The following is a 20523-nucleotide window of genomic DNA, read 5'->3' as shown; positions in this document are numbered from 1 at the left end:
AGAGTGGAAGCCCTCCCTGCTTGTGTCTGTTGTTTACACCACGCTTCGTTTCCGTGTCAGTGGACTTTCTTACGGTTTGGAAAAAGGCGGGTCCTCCTGGTGGCCTCGTTTATCCGCTCGCATGCTGGAGAGTTTACCCTGCAAATAGAAACTTTCACAAAGATGTTTATCGTCTTTTGTATTAAGTCCTGCATGGGCTTGAGTTTATAGGTGTAACAGTCAGTCACGTTTCGCCTCGCGTATGTATGGCCTCTTTGTTGACTCCAATGTCTCTGGCGTGGCTTTCAAAGGGGAAAGGGAAGGACAGAGAAGGCAAGGACAGGCAGCCGAATGGACATCGCTTTGCGACAGGGTCCTGTTTAGGCCCCACGGTGTGTGTGGTGTGTGACAAACCAGCTTCTGGAAAGGACCTACTACATTGCTCAAGTTGGTAAAACTTAAATTCCAACCAGCATTTATATTAATTTCTCTTCATGTATAAAAACGTTAAAATTGTGTTTTTTTCCATCACAGCTTGCACTGCGATTGTCCATAAGGGCTGTAAGGAATCTGTCCCCCCGTGTTTAAAGGTGAGTCTTAGCCTAAAGCAGATCGTCCCTTTGTCGGTTGTTTATGTGCTGTAAGCAGACTCCCTCATTTGTATTACTTAGAAACATCAGGAAAAATATGCCGTGTCCATGGTGAAGAACAGGACAGCATCCCTTCCACAGAGTGAGTTTACAACACTTGGTCGCCAGTGATTTTAACCATGTCATGCAAGAGTTTCCTGTTTATAAAACTTGGGATGATTATTGTTATCTAGGCTAATTTGCTTTGCTATCCCGTCACCCCCCTCAGACTTCACAGTGAGAGACAGCCCTCCTCACTCAGTGATCCCCACTTCTACCTCTCTACCCGTCATGACTCCCAAGGAGAAGAAGGACGCCGTGTCGCAGTCTCTCTCACGAAGTTTCCCCAACGTGGAAAGGTTATTAATCTTTATCGTTTACACAATTTGTTGTGTTAAAAAGAAATAAATAGCGAGAAGTAGCGATTGTTTGTGTTTTTCCTCTTGGTACAGCCAACTCATTGAGAGTTCAGAGACAGAGTCGGATACCCTGAAGCTGAGCAGCCAATCCGAAGAGCTCCTGCCAACTCCAGTGTCTTCCACCTCCACCGAGTCGTCCTTTGGAGAGGGTAAGGTATGAATAGGGCTTGTTGTTTAAAAGACCCAAAAAGAAACAGATCAGTTTCTGTTTCATTGTTTGCTGCTGCAAGAAAAAGCTGATCAGTGCAGTTTAAAAGGTCAAACTGTAAGAATATTTTTCAGAAACTGAAAGTATTTTTTTTATGGGGGACAAAGGCATATAAGTAGGCATCACAGTTCCTCCCATTACTGTAGATTAAAACAGGAAATGTTTGGAAGCAGATGGGTGTTCAAAGAATAATTGCAAAACATTCCTATTTTCTAAAGTATTATATTATAATATTACTGTAAAAAGTAGCTTTCCACCCATTTTTGATCATTATATTTGACTTTTAAATAGAAACAATGAATAGAAATTCTATTCAAATAGAATAGTTGTAGGAAAGGTGTGATAAAGGCGCGTTCAGGATCCCCAAATACAAAAAAATTGTATGTAACAGTGAAATGCATATTTAAATACTAACTTTAAGGTTTTTTAAGGGTTTTTTTTTTAAACCATCCGAGAGAAGATGCTTTGGGGAAGAAAATGTACTGAAATGTAGCGTGTGTCAGACAAGTCTCAGATTTACACAGCTTTAGTGAACCATTAACATGCATTCCACAGTCTGTAAATAAATCAGGGGTCTTCCACTGTTTTTAGACTTTTATATTCACAGGGCAGTTATCCTTACCAACTCTGAGACACACTTATAGCGTAGGACCCCCAATGATTATGATTTGAGTGGCGCGTTTAATTTTTTCCCAAAACTTTCTTCTTAAACTTGGGAAAACATTCTCCAAAACTATTCCTAGTTTTTTATAACCTTGTAACAATACAAATAATATTTTAAAATGTTATTGCCTAACCAGAAGTATTATAGTTTTGTATTAGTTGATGTTTTTTTTCCATTTTGACTTTTTGTTTTGAATCCACTTTAGTCCAGAATGGAATTTCTTGTTAAATTTCAGTCTTTATTGTTTAAAAATGTTGAGTTTTAATTTCGTTTCTATTAGTTTCAGTGTTAGTTTTAATCTTTTGAATTATTATTTCATGGAGACTATATGATAGGGGCAAGATTTTGTGCCAGATTTTTTTGTGTTATTTATGTTTAACGTTCAGTGTTTATCGAAGCATTTGTAAAATCTTTTGTGCATTCCAACTTTCAGCCAAACCATTAGTGGAAATGGTGGTTGCACTATTTTTTCTGTTTTGCAGAATATCATAGCAATTTGTCCAGTATTTGAAATGCATCTATCCTTTTTTTTAACCACTTAACTAGTGCAGGGTCACAGAGGGACTAGTGACACCCTGGAGGGTGTGCCAGTCCATCAAAGGGCTAACACAGAGGGACAGACAGCTAGCCAATTTATGCACACCAGTTAAACTAATATTTAAGTGAGGATTTTAATCTGTAATGCCCCCCTCAACTTGGATTTGTAAAGTTAGAGCGAGCAGCCCTTAATTTTCTGTCTTTGCTAATGAAATGCACTAAGCTCAGAGTTCCAACATCTGACTTTAGAGGATTTTTCTTGCTTAAACATTTAAGTACCTGCTGATCCTTTGTAACAAGTTAGAATCAGAATCAGAATACTAATACTAATATTAATCCCGAAGGAAATTATGGGTTACAGCAGGCAGCACGCTAATGGCGCATGCGCACTTATAAAGGAACCTTCTGACCAAACTTTACACAAACAACACATTGGGAAGACATGTCAGAGAGGTAGGCTGACAGGAAAAGACAACAAAAATACATAACATGAAGTGAGAGGAGGAAAAAAACCTCCACTCAGACTGAGCTCCTAATGGGAGAACAGTTTGATAACAGAAAAAAACACCCCGGCACAAAAAGCACATGACTATCAATACACCACAGAAACACAAGACAAGCAACAGGAGCGGGTAAAAGGGTGAGAGAGAGCCGGTGTAGACAGCGCATCTGGTCCTGCAGCATGTCTGCGCTGGTCCAGTCGACCGCCATCTTCCCCGGGAGGGGACAAGCATCGAAGGCGTTTGGAAAGGGAGGGGGGATGAGTGTGTATCAGTGTGTGTGTGTGTGTGTGTGTGTGTCCAGAGCAGCCGAAAGTAACATATAGTCACTAAACTTGACTTGTTTTGGTCTGATGGCATCTAAGGATCGTTTACACGAAGGATCACGAGGTACCCAGTGCTGCTAGGATCAACTGAAGATCAAAAATGTGATCCCAGACTTTCGCATGTGAAGACTTTAAGTGTGGATTGTTGTATAATCTGTCTCCAACAACTTCTCTGTGATTCCCTCTAAATCTCAGGCCTCACTGATATCCTGCAAGTGGTTTCAGAACACTGTACTGTGAAGCTTTTTTTCACTGTTATCATCTTGTAGTGAGAACATTATAACCTGCACTTTGTTGACATTCTCATAACATTTTGTAGTTCAAGGTTACGCTATTAAATCGTACAGAAACATTATGTGAGATAAGAAGCGTCCAAACTTTCTTTTATCACTCAATTAAAATGCTGAACAGTTAAAAAGTTGAACACCTTGTTAGAGCTTGCAGGTGTCATTTTGTCAAACTTGTGGGGAAAGAAGCTAGGGAGTCTCTTTTTACTAAATAAAATGTTACAGAAAATAAACAAAACTGACTGAAAGAAATTAAAGTGATTCGTATGCCTCTTTCCATCTGCAGACTGCACAGACTCATACATCCACAGTGACATATCAGCTGATTCTGTGGAATATGAAGCTGAATCATGGAGCCTGACGGTTGAGCACAAGTTCTGCAAGAAGCAAGACAAACGAGCTGTCAAGAGGCAGGATGTAATCTATGGTAAGCAGATGTTGCTGTTGTGAAAGGCGTCTCCTGGAATGCTTTACTTTCTGCATGTGTCAGGATTTCATATGTAAAAGTGTCAAACCACAGAAAACCGTTTTAAGACTGAGTAAGAGATTCAGCTTTTTATTGGCATAATTTAGCACATGTCCCAAATCTAACACCTCCCCCACCCTGATCCAGAGTTGATGCAGACCGAGCTTCATCACCTGCAAACTCTGCACATCATGGCCGAGATTTTCCGGCGAGGCATGAGACAAGAAGTGCAGCTGGACACCGAAGCGGTGGAGCGAGTCTTCCCCTGTCTGGACCAGCTGCTCCTCTTTCACCACGCCTTCTTTGCCGCCATGAAGGAACGGCGACACAGCTCGACCCAGCCTCAGGGCCACAGGAACTACCTCATCCAGAGAATAGGAGACATCTTGCTCCAGCAGGTTAGCTGGTGTTCATGGGTATACCTTTGTCTCAGGTGTGGTTAGACCGGTCATGTTTGAGTCGCCTGGTTCTACTTTTTGCAGTTCACGGATGAGAACGGGGAGAAGATGAAGCAGGTATACGGGGAATTCTGCAGCCGCCATAATGAAGCTGTCAGCTTTTTCAAAGAGCTCCAACAACATAACAAAAGATTTCAGACCTTCATCAGGGTATTTAACGTTTGTGTCATGCTTTCAAAAATCATTAAATTAAAATAGACTCACTCCCTTTCACCTCACTAGATCTTTCATAATTGCTATACTTCATTTTTAAAGCAACAAGGGAATAATTCTTTGGTGCGACGGAGGGAAATCCCAGAGTGCATCTTGCTGGTAACCCAAAGGATTACAAAGTACCCAGTGCTGCTAGAGAGGATCCTACGCTATACTCAAGGTCAGTCATCTACTGCCCTCTGCTGGCTACAGGCTCTTATGATTGCTAAACCTACGTGTTGGGGGGACAAAAAATAAAACCTTACTTTAGTTAAAAAAAACAAGAAAACCCTCTTTTTTTCTTTTTGTTTTTCCTTTGCTCTGACCATCAGAGGAAACAGAGGAGCACGCAGACCTTTCGAAAGCCCTGGCTCACATTCGAGAGGCGATAGCAGCCGTGGACATGAGGGTCAGCGAATACGAACGGCACCAGAGGTTACAGGAAGTCTTTAATCGCATGGAGAACCGCAGCGCAGCTAAGCTGAAGAGCGGACACACCTTCCGCAAGCAGGATATGATGGGGCCCGGACAAGTGCTCAAACACCAGGGGGTGCTCCTGTGGAAGACTGCCACCGGGCGACTCAAAGGTGATACATGATACTCAGAAGTTCATGTGTCATTTTTGCATCCTATCTGATCTAACTGTTTTTCCACCCGTCGTTATTTTGCCCAGACGTCCTGGCGCTGCTACTCACAGACACCCTCATCTTCCTCCAAGAAAAAGACCAGAAGTACACATTTGCAACTGTGGTACGCATTCAGTAAAGAAATCAGTAATAAACACTGCACCGTGTAAGGATGATTGATGTTTTGTTTTGTTTTTTTTTCTCCATGCTTTAAATGTGTTAAAGGACCAGAAGCCTCCAGTGATTCCACTACAGAAGTTAATAGTTCGGGAAGTAGCGAACGAAGAGAGAGGGATGTTTCTGATCAGCGCCTCAGCGGCTGGACCAGAAATGTATGAGGTCCACACGTCGTCCAAAGAGGAGCGAAACACATGGATGAGGCTCATTAGAGAGGCCGTAGAGAGGTGTGTATGAGGCCCTTGCCTGAACCTGGTTCTGCCAGTTTTTCCTTCCCACCGTCACCAGATTCTTGCTCATTCGGGTTTGTTTGATTGTTGGGGTTTTCTCTGTATTATTGTAGGGTCTCTACCTTACAATATAAAGCACCTTGAGGTGTCTGTTGTTGTAATTTGGTGCTATATAAATAAAACTAAACTGAATTAAATTACAGTTTAAATTGTGGGGAAAAGGAGGATTTTGAGAACTGAATACACAGATTTTATGATGTGTACACATTTGCCTGCCTGACCTGATTTAACTGTCGCTTCTGTTCAGCTGTCCGGAGGACGAAGAGGAATACACAAGTGAATCAGACGAGGAGAAGCGAGCTGCCGAGGCTCGTTTTCAGAAGATCCAAAAGCTACAAGGTATTTTTAACCATTTTGTTTGGGGTGTTTTTCCTATTGACCGTAATTATTTTAAATGTAGATTTATTACAGGGTTGGGTTTTTTTTTCAGTGCTGTTGTTTTGGCTCTGCAGATGCATTTCTCTTAAAATGTTAAAACACTGCAGATGAACTGCCAAAGGTTCTTAACTTGCCCGCTTTTATGCATTTGTCAAAATGATGTTTTGCATCTATTGTAATGGAAAAATGTTACATTGTTGTAACTTTGTTGCACTGAAGCTCTAAAAGATGCTTTAGAGTCTGATGACTTGCACATGTTGGCTCAGCATATTTGTGACTGTTAGATGGACTATTCACTGTTCATTGAGCTGCAAATGAACTGATGCTCACATATTATCAAGAGTAAAAATATTGAGCGTATAGAAGCATTATTAAAGACTGAAGCATCTCTGAATGGTTTCAATTACACCACACTGAGTGTCGTCTCTTGCCTAAATGTTCTAAAATATTTGCAAACACTAATAACAATTAAAGCTTGTTCTGAAGTGCTAAAGTAACAGACTGTTCTGAAGAGTTTCACACATGATTTGGCTACGTTCAGCTTTCATTTAAGAAATGAGCCAAAGCAACTGAGAAAAACTGTAAACATAGTAGCTGTTAACATTTTCCGCTCTTTGAACTACATGAACTCTTGTACCAGAGAGCCTGACGAGCCAGGACCAGCAGATCTGCTCTAGCCTGGCGGAGAAGCTGCAGATCTACACACAGCTCTCTGTTCTGAGTGGGAGGATGGAGGCTTCGCTAGCTGAACCGCGACTGCTGGTGCAGCCACACTCAGAGGAGCTTCTCCAGGCTGCTGCGCTGCTGACCGCTGCGCTGCAAGAAGGTGAAACCTTCACATGCACTGCACACTTCAGCAAACATATTTTCATATCCACAGTGTTCTCAACTTACAGTACTCCTTATAATACTTGTAAAAATCCTAAACAGTTATTGAAAAGCTTTTGTAAAACCCCTTAAATTGAAGCTGAGAGTTTGCACTTGATCATATCTTGATCATTTAATTAAAAAATCTACTGTAGCAATACAGTACAGAGGAAAAATATCCAAAAACATATGTTCCTAATTCCTTTATTTTTGTGTTTTATAAACATAAAGAGCAATACATGCAAAAAGAAGAAACATATTTACACTGTAAGAATAAATCAAAAAATCACAAATATAAGTAAGAGATATAAATAATCTTAGCAAGCTAGCTCTAGCTCTTGGTATATATATTTAAAGGGGTGCAAAAAATGCATGATGCTAAACAGCATGGCAGGCAGCATCTGTTGTTTTAGCTTAATTTCCATGGGATCAAAGTAACGTCTTTGGTGCTAGGTTGAAAGGGATTTTTTTTCTTTTTGTTCCACACACCCTGTAATCCACTACATCAGCGGTCCCCAACCCCCGGGCCTCAGACCGGTACCGGGCCGTGAGTCATTTGGTACCAGGCCGCGGGAGTTGAGGCTCAGGTGTGAAATGTATGGTTTTCAGGGTTTTTATCGGTTTTCAGCGTTATTTTGTTATCGTTTTTATCGTTAACTCGGTTTTCCTGGGTCTTTTCACGTGTGTTATGAATAAATCTTCTTTTTTTCAGTACCGGTGCTAGTTTTATTTTGTTGTATTGATCCGCGACACCTTAAAGGCCAGTCCATGAAAATATTGTCGGGCCATGGTGCAAAAAAGGTTGGGGACCGCTGCACTACATGATGAATAAACCCATTTGTTACGTTTCGGTGTTGTCAGTGTTTTGTTTTTGCGTGACTGTCATGTGTTTCCTGTTTTACTTTGAAGGTCTGTTGTTATCTTAGTGTGTTCAGTTTACGTTTCCTTGTCTCGTCAGGTCTAATTTGCCCCAGCTGTGTTTCCCTCCTGTGGTCCATTCCCTGATTGCTCCTTCTATGTATTTAAGCCCTGTGTGTCAGTTGGTCATGGTCGCGATCTCCCCCGTGTTGTAAATAGTTTGGTGTTTTGATGTAAATAAATAGTCTGTTGTAAATAGCTGTGAATGGGTTTGTTAATATTTTCGTTTGAGACACCTTCGTTTTGGGATTTTGGTGGAGAGCTTTAGTTTGTTTCTCGTGTGTTTTTTTTTCTTATTTTTATTTTCATACGTTGCACGCCGGTTGCCTAGGCCGGGGTGTAACATATGGGGGCTCGTCCGGGATCTCTCGCAGGTTTCGACAACGGGGCACATTCACGGCGCACAGCTGAAAACGCAACGCGATGGGTCAACACAAACTCATCTGCGAGAACAGCAGCTTTAGACAACGAATCCACCTTTTGCTCATTGATATATACAACAACATTCTCTGGAAGACACGTTTTGAATTCCTCCAGCAGGACACCCCGGCCTAGGCAACCGGAGTGCAACACGAAAAAAGTAAAAATAAAGGAAAAAAAAAAAAAAAAACACACAAAAACCCCCCACTAAAGCTCACCACCAAAATCCCGAAACGAAAGTATCGACAAATCTATTTACAACAAACTATTTATTTACAACAAAACACCAAACTATTTACAACACGGGGGAGATCGCGACCATGACCAACTGACACACAGGGCTTAAATACATAGAAGGAGCAATCAGGGAATAGACCACAGGAGGGAAACACAGCTGGGGCAAATTAGACCTGACGAGACAAGGAAACGTAAACTGAACACACTAAGATAACAACAGACCTTCAAAGTAAAACAGGAAACACATGACAGTCACGCAAAAACAAAACACTGACAACACCGAAACGTAACACCATTTTAGGAAAATTCATAAAGTATGAGATGCTGGCGCTTTAATTTAACAGAGTTACATGATTTTTAAAAGGCCAATGGCTCCGGCGAGAAAACTTGGATTATGTTCTTACAACAAAATTGAACTGTTGATGGCTTCAGTTGATTCAGTAATGTTGTTACTGATCTTACTAGTTTGAGTTTTACACTTGTCCCGTCTGTTTTTTTTCCAGCTGAGAACCTAAAGGCCATGTTATCGTCCAAGGCTCGTTCACCGTCGAGTCACAGCCAGAACTCTGACACAGACTCCGTGTTTCCTGTCAGCCCTGCCGTACCCGTCGAGCCCTCAGACTCTTTGGAGGTCTCGCCTGAAGACCCTCGGGGCAGCGAGGGGAGCTGGCCTGAGACCTTTGTATTTCAGTCCACAACTGACTTTCAAAAAGACAATCGAGGCGACGTTGACTTGAAGGTACGCAACCTGCTGTTTAAAATGTGTGCTGTGACTTCACCATATAAACAGAGAAGATAAATTAAATTGCTTTTTGAGTTAAATATTGATGCAGATATCAGGAGGCAATGCCTCCCTCGCTGCTGTACTGCAGAGGTAACGTGTTCCCTGCATCTGAGCACGGCTTCTTTCGACGTCTTTACAGATGTGTGGCTCAAGATTGTTGCTTTAATAATTCAGTGCAGTCTATTAGAATTACATTTTGGCCTTAATCTAATGAATCATTGATAAGTTCATAATAAAGGAAGTCCATTTAGTTTCCTGAGGTATTGCAGCATTAAATATTGATATAGGGACTTATTCCAAAAACCATGCAACAGCCTTGCTGCTCTTTGCAGCTTTCTGTGGCCTGTGAGGTAAATTACTCTGATAAGAGAGAGTGATAATTTAACCCTAAACAATGTGGTGACATTTCACGCGTGGCCTCCAGGGGGCACAGGTGTTCTGTCAATGCAACTTCAAGCTTAAAGAGGAATGCAGCTTGTAGTTACTTGTGTAGCTAACTAATAGGAAGTGAAATCTTGATGTTCACACATGAAAACTGCGGAAGACCCATTAATCTGCATTTTGTATCTGACTCTGTCTATTAACAGGTGGCTCAGAGTGTCCAAAACCTGACTCAGTTGCTGTACAGTCTGCAGGTGAGCTATTTTTATTTACCCTCCTCACAGCCCTCATCTATATTAGGCCAACAAAGAAATTAAAAGAAAAAGAAACACACCTCCTGTGATCTCAGTATGAACAGATACGTTCTGTATCATAAGCAGGCTCTCATTCGCCTGCGCACTTTAAACAGAAGCATCACTCTGCTGGAGCTCCAGGAGCTCATCTCACTGATCTGTTTTTTGTTTTGTTTTTTCAGTCAGGAGACGTAGCAGGATCTTTTGTTTCACTGTACACACGCTCCTTCTTTGGTGTAAAATTAAAATTTGTGTGAGGACGAGAATGTGGGTGTATTTGCAAATGACGTGTTTGCGCGCTCTTGCCTATCTACTTAGGCTCGAGGATTTGATCACGATGTGATTTCCATATACAAAGTTTCATTTTGGGTATGAGCAGCTGTGGCTTCCTGTCACTAGTTGCTGTGACCTTAATGCATAAAAATTCAAAGTCATCACTTTAGCCTTGATCATGATCTCCGTCACATTTTGCCATTCAAATACGTTGCGAGGAGGCAACACGGTGGTAAAAATGGCAGTTGATCATTTGCATTTTGATGAACCATGTCGCTTTTGACTTTCCCCTCTCTGTGCTAGGCTGCGGTGACCATCCAGGACAGCTGCTATGAGGTCCAGAGGCTCCTTCTCCAAGAGAGCGGCCGCCCTTCCCCTCGTGCCCAACGGCTGCATCTCCCAAGTGTCCGGGGCAGCGCCCTCCAGGATCAGGAGAAGCAACGTAACCTGGAGAAGCAGAAGGAGGAGGCGGCGGTGGCCCAGCGGCTCCATGACCGCCTGCGCCAGGAGAAGGAACGCTGGGAGCGAGAGTGCCAGGCTAGGAAGAGTCAGCAGGGGGCGCAGGAGAGCATGCTGGAAGAGAGGGAGAGGCAGTGCCAGGTGGCAGCGGAGAGGTTGAGACGTGAACGTGTAGAGCTGGACGAGCAGCTCGAGGAGTACCAGCAGAACCTGGAGAGACTCAGGGAGGGCCAGAGGAGCGTGGAGAGGGAACGAGAGCGCCTGGATGAGCAGCAAAAGCTGCTGCAGTGCTGGAAGCACGGGCCGCAGGACAGCCCTCCAACTGCGAATCCTCACATGTTCATCCCTCTTGATGGACAGCAGGTATTGGGGGAACCAGAAGTGATAGCCCTTTCTTTTACCAGTGAATCTATGAGCCAGTAATGCCCCTCACTGATGCTCGTGACCTCAGTGGGAGCAGATATACAGCATCTATGGAGTATTTCTTGTGCTAAAATCATTAATAAGAAGCTTTTCTCATACAGCCATCAGCCAGGGTTACGCTGGCTCACACATTCACACCTAGCAGTCCAATCCCCTCTTGACATATGACCCGCGATAATGAGAGCAATTTCAGCACCATTTGTCTTAGTGCTCCGGCAGCTCTGCTCACCAGTAAACATCTTAATGATTGATGATAATTAAACCACTGCAAATAAAAGCTCTGACAAAAATAATTAAAACCAAAGGCACACGGCCTAAGAAACCAATCAATTGTGACCCAAAGGGGCTTAGATTATCGACACTTTGTTTGAAAAGCACTCCAGCAAAATGTCCCACACAGCTGGAAGGCATGGAGGATAAAGGGTGTGCTGTTCCCCCTGCCCTTTAAGTCCCAATATACCTCACGTGGAACTGCAGCAGTGGTGAAACTAATTTAGCACATACATCTATCTGAACCTCCGCTGGCTTATGGGGCTTGTGTCGCTCTGTTCGGCAGCAGGTGTGACTTGTTCAGAAGACACACAGAGAGCACAGAATGGACGGACAAATGAGCAGGCTCGGGTTTCGATATTCCCTCTGTCCCTCATTAATTTACACACAACCGCCACCCCCACCTTGGTCTTTTCCAGGCTAGACGTGATGAGGCTCTCCTGGCTTTTTGCAGTCTTTATTTATTTCCATTCATCTATTTTAGTCGGTCCAACAAAAGCGTGCCGAGACAGTGCAGGTCCTAATGTTTCCCCCCCACACACACTAATGCTTCAGCCAGAGGCAATGGTTCATAGGGTCAGAGACAGATCAAATGACACACACACACACTTTGACTCTCTGGTTGCATCTAATTAGCTGTGCTGCCTGCACTCAGCAGAGGGAAAGGCCATGTTTATGTGAAGATGAGTCCTAATCTGCCCTTAGCCAAACATTAAAGGGTCGCTTCACCCAAATGACAACATGTTCCCTCACTTACCTTTAGTTGATATACTTTTATTTTCATTTTCTCTTAAGAGTTTTTGCCTTTGCAACAATAAGTGAATCATTTGTGAGGGAGAAAAAAATGTCAGCGAGAGTGTCTTTCCAGAAACAGCTTCTCCATTATTCACATAAATCCACAGAACATACTGTGAGCACTTTTCTTGGAAATGGCTTTCTCTGGAAGAAATTGCCTCTGCAGAAACTTCACAGTGAAGTCTTTATATTATCCACAGAAAGAAATGTTTCAGTACTGCGAGCATCAAAAAATAAAATTTCATTCGCTTTCTTTGTATTGGAGAGAGAGACAGAGAAAGAGATCCGTTTATTGCATGAAGTGAGAAAATGTCATTTCGAGTGACTCACTTTTTGTCTTTTTGTAATTAAAGCTTGAGGAAAGTAGAGATCTTGAAATGGAGGCTTTTCTAGTTGTTGGCAGGTATGTCAAATGTGTTTCCTGGTCTTTTTATGTAAATGCGTGAGTGTATTTCAAAGGTGGATTGTTGACAGATTTCACAGGTGTGAATGCCATCCAGCTGTCAGCATTCATGATTTGTTAATGACCTTATCCTGGAACGAAAATGGGTTTCCTCTTTCTGTTCTCACGGTTCTCGAAGATGATCTTGCTAGTCTGGATCGAGCCCTGACATTTCCTCCCTCTCCCTCAGGACTCGGCATCAAGTCCGTCCAGAGCCCATACCGGTAATGGCTCTGTGTTTGTGAACGAGGCCGCGTTAGCCAGTACCAGCGTCAACAACCGCCATGTGCACCACAGAAGAAATGATGCTAGCACACACAATTGTCTCAACTCCTTGCTGGCCCAATCCAACGGCAGACAGCCTTCTGGAGCTAAGACTCCCCACGGCCAACACTCAGACTCCCAGGGATGGATGATGGGGACTGGATACCTCTACAGCCCTGCAGGAAGGCATGGTAGGAATTACCACAAAGTTCAGTTTCAAAGTTAGAAAGAGAAGACACAAATGCAAATCCAGCTTGGGCCTCATATGTTTTTTAAACTTTTCCAGTCACTTACTTGCTACTATATTAATTTCCAAACAGATCAAAAACTAATGAAGTAATTGGACTGTATGATACACTGAATGTTATTTGCATTCACATTTTGGCTTTCAGTGGTTCTAATTGAGATATACTGATGGTCTCGATTTGGTTTTAGTTTCATGGGATTGCGTCTCTTTTCTGTACACTGGTGTACTTACTCTCCTCTGTCCGTTCAATTCAATTTCATTTATTTAGCAAAAAAAATCACAACAGTCACTGTTATATTCAAAGCTAAAGATACTACAATAGTGGGGAGAAAACCACACGATTCAGACAACCTTCTATGAGCAAATAGTTTGCAACAGTGGGAAGGAAAAACACTCGGTGCCTCACAGGAAGCCCCCAGCAGCCTAGACCTATTGCAGCACAACAAATGGAAAGTGCAGGGTCAACCAACCTTAGCTATAAGCTTTTTAGAAAGGAAAGTTTAAAGGCTTGTCTTAAAATTAGACAGGTTGCCTATCACCTGAATCCAAACTGGGAGCTGCTTCCACAGAAAAAGGGCCTGAAAGCTGAAGGCTCTCCCTCCCATTCTACTTCTTAAATATCCTAGGAACCACAAGTAAGCCTTTAGTCTGAGAGCAAAGGGGATATGGTACTATGAAGCCTTTAAGATAAGATGGGACCTTCCTCTTTGAGGAAGACCTAATGATACTGAGCCCTCAGCTGGCCTCCATCTGAGTCTCTGGTACACTTGTAACAGTGCTGGTTTCAGAGCTTTTGTTTTGCTCAAACAGACCTCTCAAAGTTGAGGCTGGGATATATTTTGACAATTCTCTCAAAAGAGGATCGTATTTTTTATAGCACCAAATAGCTCAATTTCTTATTTCCATTTCTACTACATGTAATAAGAACATGCATTTTAGCACAGTGCTACACATTGCATTTACCTCATGTATTTGAACAGTAGCGTACTGTGTTATCACCCTGTCAACATAAATTAGAAATCTGCGCCCTGTGAGAATGTCAACAAACCTTCTGCTTGCACTGGTTTCACCCATGCATGCGAGAGCCTACTGTACACACAAACACGCCGCGCTCTCAAGGCCGTATCCACGGTGAGGCCTTGCCTGTCCTCCCACCACCTCCACCTGCAGCAGTATTGAGTCCCCCAAACTCCACCCCACCCCACAATGCTCGAGCCTGCCAAAGGAAAAAGAAAATCAATGCTTTCTCTATCTATCGAGTGGCCGGGGAGACAACAGCGTGTGAATCACAGTCTGCAGGCGATGGCTGACTGATTGGGGCATCGATCTGAAAGAAATCTTTGCAAAACTCATTACAGCATGGCTTGTCATCGCATCAGGTGAAAAGGGGGCGGCGTGAGCGTGCGGGGGGTGGGGAGGAATGAGAGATGCAGTCACAGATTAATCAGGTTGCGCTCTGGAGGTGTCGGCTACAATCCCATGTTTGCCCGTCTCCATTTCTAATCCATTCATCAGCGTGCTCGCCCCGATGCTCTCAGCAGGCGGGGAAAATTACAGTTTACATTCGGCCTGTCTCCCTGAGCCCTCGTAAAAACCGGGTCAGCGCAGCCTAATGTGGTGTTCCCGCTATTGTTTACCAGCTTACAGCAGGCAGCACAATCTCTTTGCCATTGATCAGCTTATTAACCTTTCCTCATTATTGAGCACACGCAATGCCCCAGTGAAACCTGAGTCACTTGTTAACAAGCCCGGGGTGGATGTCTGCCTGCAGTCTACAGTGCAGGGTGTGCTCCAGCTGATGTGTAACCACAAGGCTCTTCAGTGGGTCCCTTGAGGGTCTTCTCAACAGTTAATAAAAGACCAAATCGCCACACATGTTTTTGTGTCTTAGGTGCAGTCTTATATTTTAAGAGCTCTCGTGCGATCTCATTCTGGGTCACAAGCTGCCTGGTATGTGGAGGAACCTGGTATCTCCATTCTTCTTTTTTTCGTGTGAAAAGAAAAGGAATCTCTTTCAGATGCAAATGATCCATTGTGCTGTCAGTCACAGGGATCAAAATATGATCTCTCTTCTCATCCTCACCTGTGCATGTGACTATTTCTTCTTGTGCATACGACACACACACACACACACACACACACACACACACACACACACACACACACACACACACCTTTTTTAATTCAGTGGATTTCAATAATTCGTTCTGGTTCAGTGTAATCTTGGAGAACCAGTTGGATGGAATTTTTTACGCTGACGCTTCATCTGATGAGTCGTATCAGGTTTTTGTTGTTCACCTTTTTACACAAAAGACGAGAGCTCTGTGAGGAGGTTGAGGAAGAAAAGAAAGGTGAAGCCGCTTCACTTTACGGCACGCTGACGAATTCAAACCCTGCGCAAAGTGCTGCAGGAGGCAAAAAACCTGCTTTGTGACTTTGTGCTCAAGCATCGCAGTGGACAGTAGCTTTTGAATAGATCATTTTTCTGTGAATCTGCCACACACTTAGAAAACAGTGGACATAACACAATACAAATAATAATGCAACACATAACTTAGGAATGTTTTTTTTTCTTGCAAAGGTGCAAACTTAATAAAACCTCCCTTCATCAAGACATTTTACTGCTTCCTTTATAACACTGGTTGTGTACAATTTATTTGTGGAAAGGTGTCCAAGTGTTGTGTATCATTAAAAATTCCTTGGCATTCAATAAAAAAGCTTCTTTGTACACTGTGAGCCTATATAACACAACGATCACGGCACATTATTCATTCATCATTAGTTCCCTAATAAACGGTATCGTTTTTTTGACACCAGCGTGTTGTTGTCAGTCCAAGTGCTCACAAAACTAAAAGACTGAAATAAAAAGAATGAATTGAGTTGTCTCTGCTTAAGGCCAGCAGCTCCAGGCTGGTTAGATTTAACTAGCTTAACGCAGCCACTTCTTCAATCAAACCCATCGAGCCCATCTACAGAGAGCCCGTTCACTTCCTTTTATTTCATTGTGCTGAGGCCAGCTAAAGTTAATCTGAGCCCTAATTCTCTTTAAGTTTGCTTTTATTTATTGTCAGAATTTAAATGAAAAAGTAACATTCTATTGTTTTTGTTTTTTTGCTCGTTTTTTATACATAGAACATGATATCCCCTACAGAAAGCTAGAAATCTGTAAATGCTTCAGTCACACGGGGAAAACAGTAGTTGGAGACATATATTTAAAGCAACTGCAACAATACGGCAATAGAACAACAAGCTATGCTTGATGGAGTCAGTCTGCAGTTAGTCTGCTATGAGTGTGCAACCGAATTGGGTCAGGTTGGCAATTAAATGAAATCTCTTTGTGATAATATGTCGATTATGTGTGAACAATTTCTTGAAAACTGCAGTTTATCTGTTGTCTTCTGCACAAAAAATCATATTAACAACTGGTCACTTTGAGGTTACTTTATTTGTATTTGTAGGTAGATTTGATCTGCAGACGTCAGTCATCCATCCTCACATGCACACTCTTAATACAACAGACAACCGAAAAGCATTCAGCAAAATTCAGAGTCCAACCAGAACCTCGTAGATTTCAATCAGGAATTCAGAATTGCCTCCACCAATAACGACGTATTTGCTGCAGGACATTGATTAAACTGTAAAATCAGACATACTTGATTTTATATACGAATGTAACCAGAATACAACCTGTTAGTAATCAAGTCAAGTCCACTATTGTGTTGGCAGTCTGCCTGCATTTATGATTTGAACGGCAACCTTCAGCAACCTGTCTGCAGTCAGTCTGAGTTGGATGGTGATTGTTTGGGATGCAAGTACCCGCAATCAGTTTCTGAAAGCAACAAAGTTCGTTGCAATTCTCAGTCAACCATCGACTTTTCGTAGACACAAGGAGGTCAGCGTGCTGTTTTTACTCTAGTGTGACTGAGCCATAATTGGTCAATAAAGGATTTATTACAGCACATACTCTCTTGGTCGTGGCTGCTTCCAAACAATAATTATGCCAGACATTGGGAGCATCGTTAAATTAAAAATAAAACGGTGACAATCACCGGGTGGCTGGTGTTAGAAAATCATTGCTGATTTGAATTTGATCAGGAACTTGGGAGAGTGCGAGCTCTTCCCTGATTGTAAATCATCTGGTTAAACTGTCAGCACCAATTTTGCATTTGGTTTATGTATGCAAATCAAAAAAATACATACACTTCAAAAATAGATTCATCTCTTGTTGTGCTGCATTTTATTTCATGCTGTGAACTAAAATGCGATGCTAAGTTGTTAAAGTGGATACTTCTCTTTTGTACACTACTTTCTGCAGAGCGAGCACTTGTTTCTGTAGTGTTTGATTTTTGACGAGTCAAACATCAGGAATTTTGGGCTTTCTGACCATTACGAGTACACCAACTCTTAAAGTACTTCATGTATCCATAGTTGATAATGTGAACACACTTCTGCACTCAAAATAGTGAGTTTAAGTATGACACACAGCAGTAGTGTAGTATTTACCTTTCACTGCTGTAGACAGAAAATAAAACAACCCTGTGCCACGCTTTAACAGCCTTGTGTTTATTGCAATTTAAATATTTAACAGCATGCATGTCACATTATCACTCAATCTTAATATTTCATGGATGAAACTCAAAGAAAGAGATTTGGTATTTTTATCTTTACATCTCATCTAGTGGAGGCCTGGCCTGTGTGTTGGCTAACAGAGCTACTCTGACAGACTCTTATATAATTAATCAAACAGACACTTTCCTACAGGGACACAATGAGGCAATTTATAGTTCACGCCATCTGTTACCATGACAGCACACCTGCCCTAATGCTAGACAGCACATGGAGGGAAAAAAGAATGCAAGCGTAGCAGAGACAAGTGATAGTTACCACCTACAAAAGCATAGCCTCTTTAAGAGCTAATTGCATCTGAATAATAATGATACTAATCCTTGAAAAAGATTATGAGAACAGCAACTACAGGCTGGTCAGGGTTATAGTATTTTGCTGTGAGAGTACTTCAGCATAACCATATGCTTGCCAACTCGTAGGTGTTAGCAGTTTCATTTGTCATTTCTGGTCCCTTGTCTCCTCCTCTCTTTTTGTCCGCCATCGCTTGCGAGGAGGCTGATGTCATCGAAGCCTGACAATTGATCGTGTTGAGAAAGCTGCTGATAAAAGTGACACGCCTGAGCTGAGGGGGTGTGATGCATAGCTTGAAATTCTCTTCTTTCCCCATTTTCAGACACGGTGCAGGAGGGAGCAGCAGGTTCAGCAGCGCCTAGTCTGTATGCTGTTAGTGATTACATAAGGGGGCTAAGCAATTAGACCGAGCTCATTAAACACGTGGCTACGTGTCCCATACTGTCGGATACTTGATCAGTGGTGAATAAATAATGTCTCATTGTTCAATTTCAGTAATTGTATTTCTCCTACAAATGGTGTGTTTTTTTGTGCCCACTCAGATCACAGCTACAATGGGGAGACCTGGTCACTAACAGCAAGTGGAACTGACCCGTATCCGGTGCGCCGGCATCCCGGTGACCCTCAGCTGGTTTCCCTGGAGACCGACAGTGGAGGGGAGGAGGGCAGGGAGGAAACTATTGTGTACCTATGAACGTTGGTGCATTTCAAACTCTAAAAAAACACCCGGTGAAAGACATTCACGATCAGCATCAGTACTGGACTGTGCCGCCTTAAGAAAGCATTTCTGTTTTTTTACATTTGTTTTTCGGCATGCTTGTTTTCTACCATTGAAAGGTTATTTTGGTCTTTTTTTGTAAACAGTTTCTGGCAACATTGAGAGAGAAACAGACTCTGTCTCACTTGTCATGCACCTTAGCTCAAAACACCACTGAGTGTTCAGTGTTCCTTGTTTTCTGTCTTCTTCTTCTGTGTCTGTGTGTCTGTGTATATATCTGGCCATATATTGACTGTCAAATCCCCTGCAGCCTTTTTCCCCTTCTCTGCTTTTTACCGTCTCTCCCTTTTCTCAGGTCCTGCATATCTCACCCCTCCAGCGCTATATTTATTATTGTTCCCATTGAGTGAGAGAAAAGCATATACTCCATATCAGTGAAACATCAGCCTGGATCTCTCAGGTGGGCGATTGTTTTCCCTTGGAGTAAACTGTCCCTGTTTCATTCATCAGACAGGTCCTGTTTATTTACCAGCTAAAGAGCAATGGGGAGCACAGATCATTAGAAATGAGCGATGAGAGCCGACAACATCAGTCCCACGTTTTGCAGTCTTGCCGTCTCATTTATTTCCTTTTATCTGAAGCATGTTTTTCTTGTTTAAAAAATAAGCCCAGTTATGGTCTTAGTGGGGATGTTGCAGCTGGGCTAATCTGTCAGTTTTATCAGGGAGTAGAAATGAGAAATAAGCTTTCGAGCACTTGAGTATTATTTCCTGCAATACACAAAAGCACACTCGCTCAAACCGCCTTAAGTCCTGAAGTCAAAATTTAGCCTGGCTCTTTGGATTGTCCAACTGTCCATCAGAAATGAAATGAAATGTCCTAAAAGCTGTTGGATATATTTCCATAACATTTTCTAAAGACATTTGTGATCCTGCTTGACACTTGGCTGGAACGTCTTGACATATATTGATGGGATTGTCATGACCTTTGGTACAAACGTTAATGATCTCCACAGGAAAAAATGTCACCGTAATTGAGCCTTTAGCATTTCGTCTAGTGTCATGTTCAGGTCAAACATTTAAAAGTGGCAACAGACTTCAGCACCCGCTGTCACACCCATCACATCATCTAACTGGGGAGAGGAACCACTCACTAATGGCTCAGTCACACTAGAGTAAAGAAACTGCTCTAGTAAAAATAAAATTGCATCCTACTTGTGACTAAAGTGATAATTGGATTGATTTCTTTCCTTTTTTTTGTGTGCATTCAGCGACTAATTGGAAGTAGTTAGCTTGACCAACTGGTGCAACACCTTCAACCTCTGGGTGACGACTTTTTATTGCAAGAAGATTGCACAGGTCACCTGGTAAGGCATACCTGTCTCCAAACAGTCACAAGCTTGGATTGAAATCACTCAGACACATTTGTCAAGGGTTGCAAATAACTGGCACCTAATTTATAAACACAGACAAGTTGCCAACAAATTGGAATCAGTCCGAGTCAGTCTGTGCCAATAAGTGAAATTCGTCTTGTCTTTTGCAATATGTACTCGAACTGGTTGCCAACTGGTTGTAGTCTAGTTATTCGTCTACATAAAAGCAAGGTTGATTTTAAGTGCCTGTGTCCTTTTCAGTGAAATTGCTGTCATGTAGTAACTACTACATTCCTGTTTTAAATCT

General features: G+C 42.4%; 1 protein-coding gene across 1 annotated transcript in view; it reads left to right on the top strand.

Annotated features, from left to right (window-relative positions):
* arhgef28a (Rho guanine nucleotide exchange factor (GEF) 28a) overlaps positions 1-19073 on the top strand; it is a 51752-nt gene extending 32679 nt beyond the window's left edge. The window contains exons 18-36 of the mRNA XM_085280116.1: positions 291-426; positions 514-569; positions 651-711; positions 838-967; positions 1061-1176; positions 3836-3976; positions 4163-4413; positions 4498-4623; positions 4729-4846; positions 4998-5252; positions 5339-5415; positions 5517-5695; positions 6006-6097; positions 6777-6962; positions 9082-9317; positions 9950-9997; positions 10613-11131; positions 12889-13153; positions 18669-19073. Coding sequence (XP_085136242.1) covers positions 291-426; positions 514-569; positions 651-711; positions 838-967; positions 1061-1176; positions 3836-3976; positions 4163-4413; positions 4498-4623; positions 4729-4846; positions 4998-5252; positions 5339-5415; positions 5517-5695; positions 6006-6097; positions 6777-6962; positions 9082-9317; positions 9950-9997; positions 10613-11131; positions 12889-13153; positions 18669-18820 — 3144 coding nt within the window. The 3' untranslated portion in view covers positions 18821-19073. The remainder of the gene's footprint in view (positions 1-290; positions 427-513; positions 570-650; positions 712-837; positions 968-1060; positions 1177-3835; positions 3977-4162; positions 4414-4497; positions 4624-4728; positions 4847-4997; positions 5253-5338; positions 5416-5516; positions 5696-6005; positions 6098-6776; positions 6963-9081; positions 9318-9949; positions 9998-10612; positions 11132-12888; positions 13154-18668) is intronic.
* Positions 19074-20523: the final 1450 nt, after the last annotated feature.

The sequence above is a fragment of the Mchenga conophoros genome, linkage group LG7 (genome assembly GCF_057382185.1).
Source record: "Mchenga conophoros isolate Kocher_MC1m ecotype Shallow Benthic linkage group LG7, M_conophoros_male_GT1.1, whole genome shotgun sequence".
Lineage (NCBI taxonomy): Eukaryota > Metazoa > Chordata > Actinopteri > Cichliformes > Cichlidae > Mchenga > Mchenga conophoros.
Note: the sequence above shows the minus strand (reverse complement) of the source record. Positions and strands in the feature narration are given on the sequence as shown.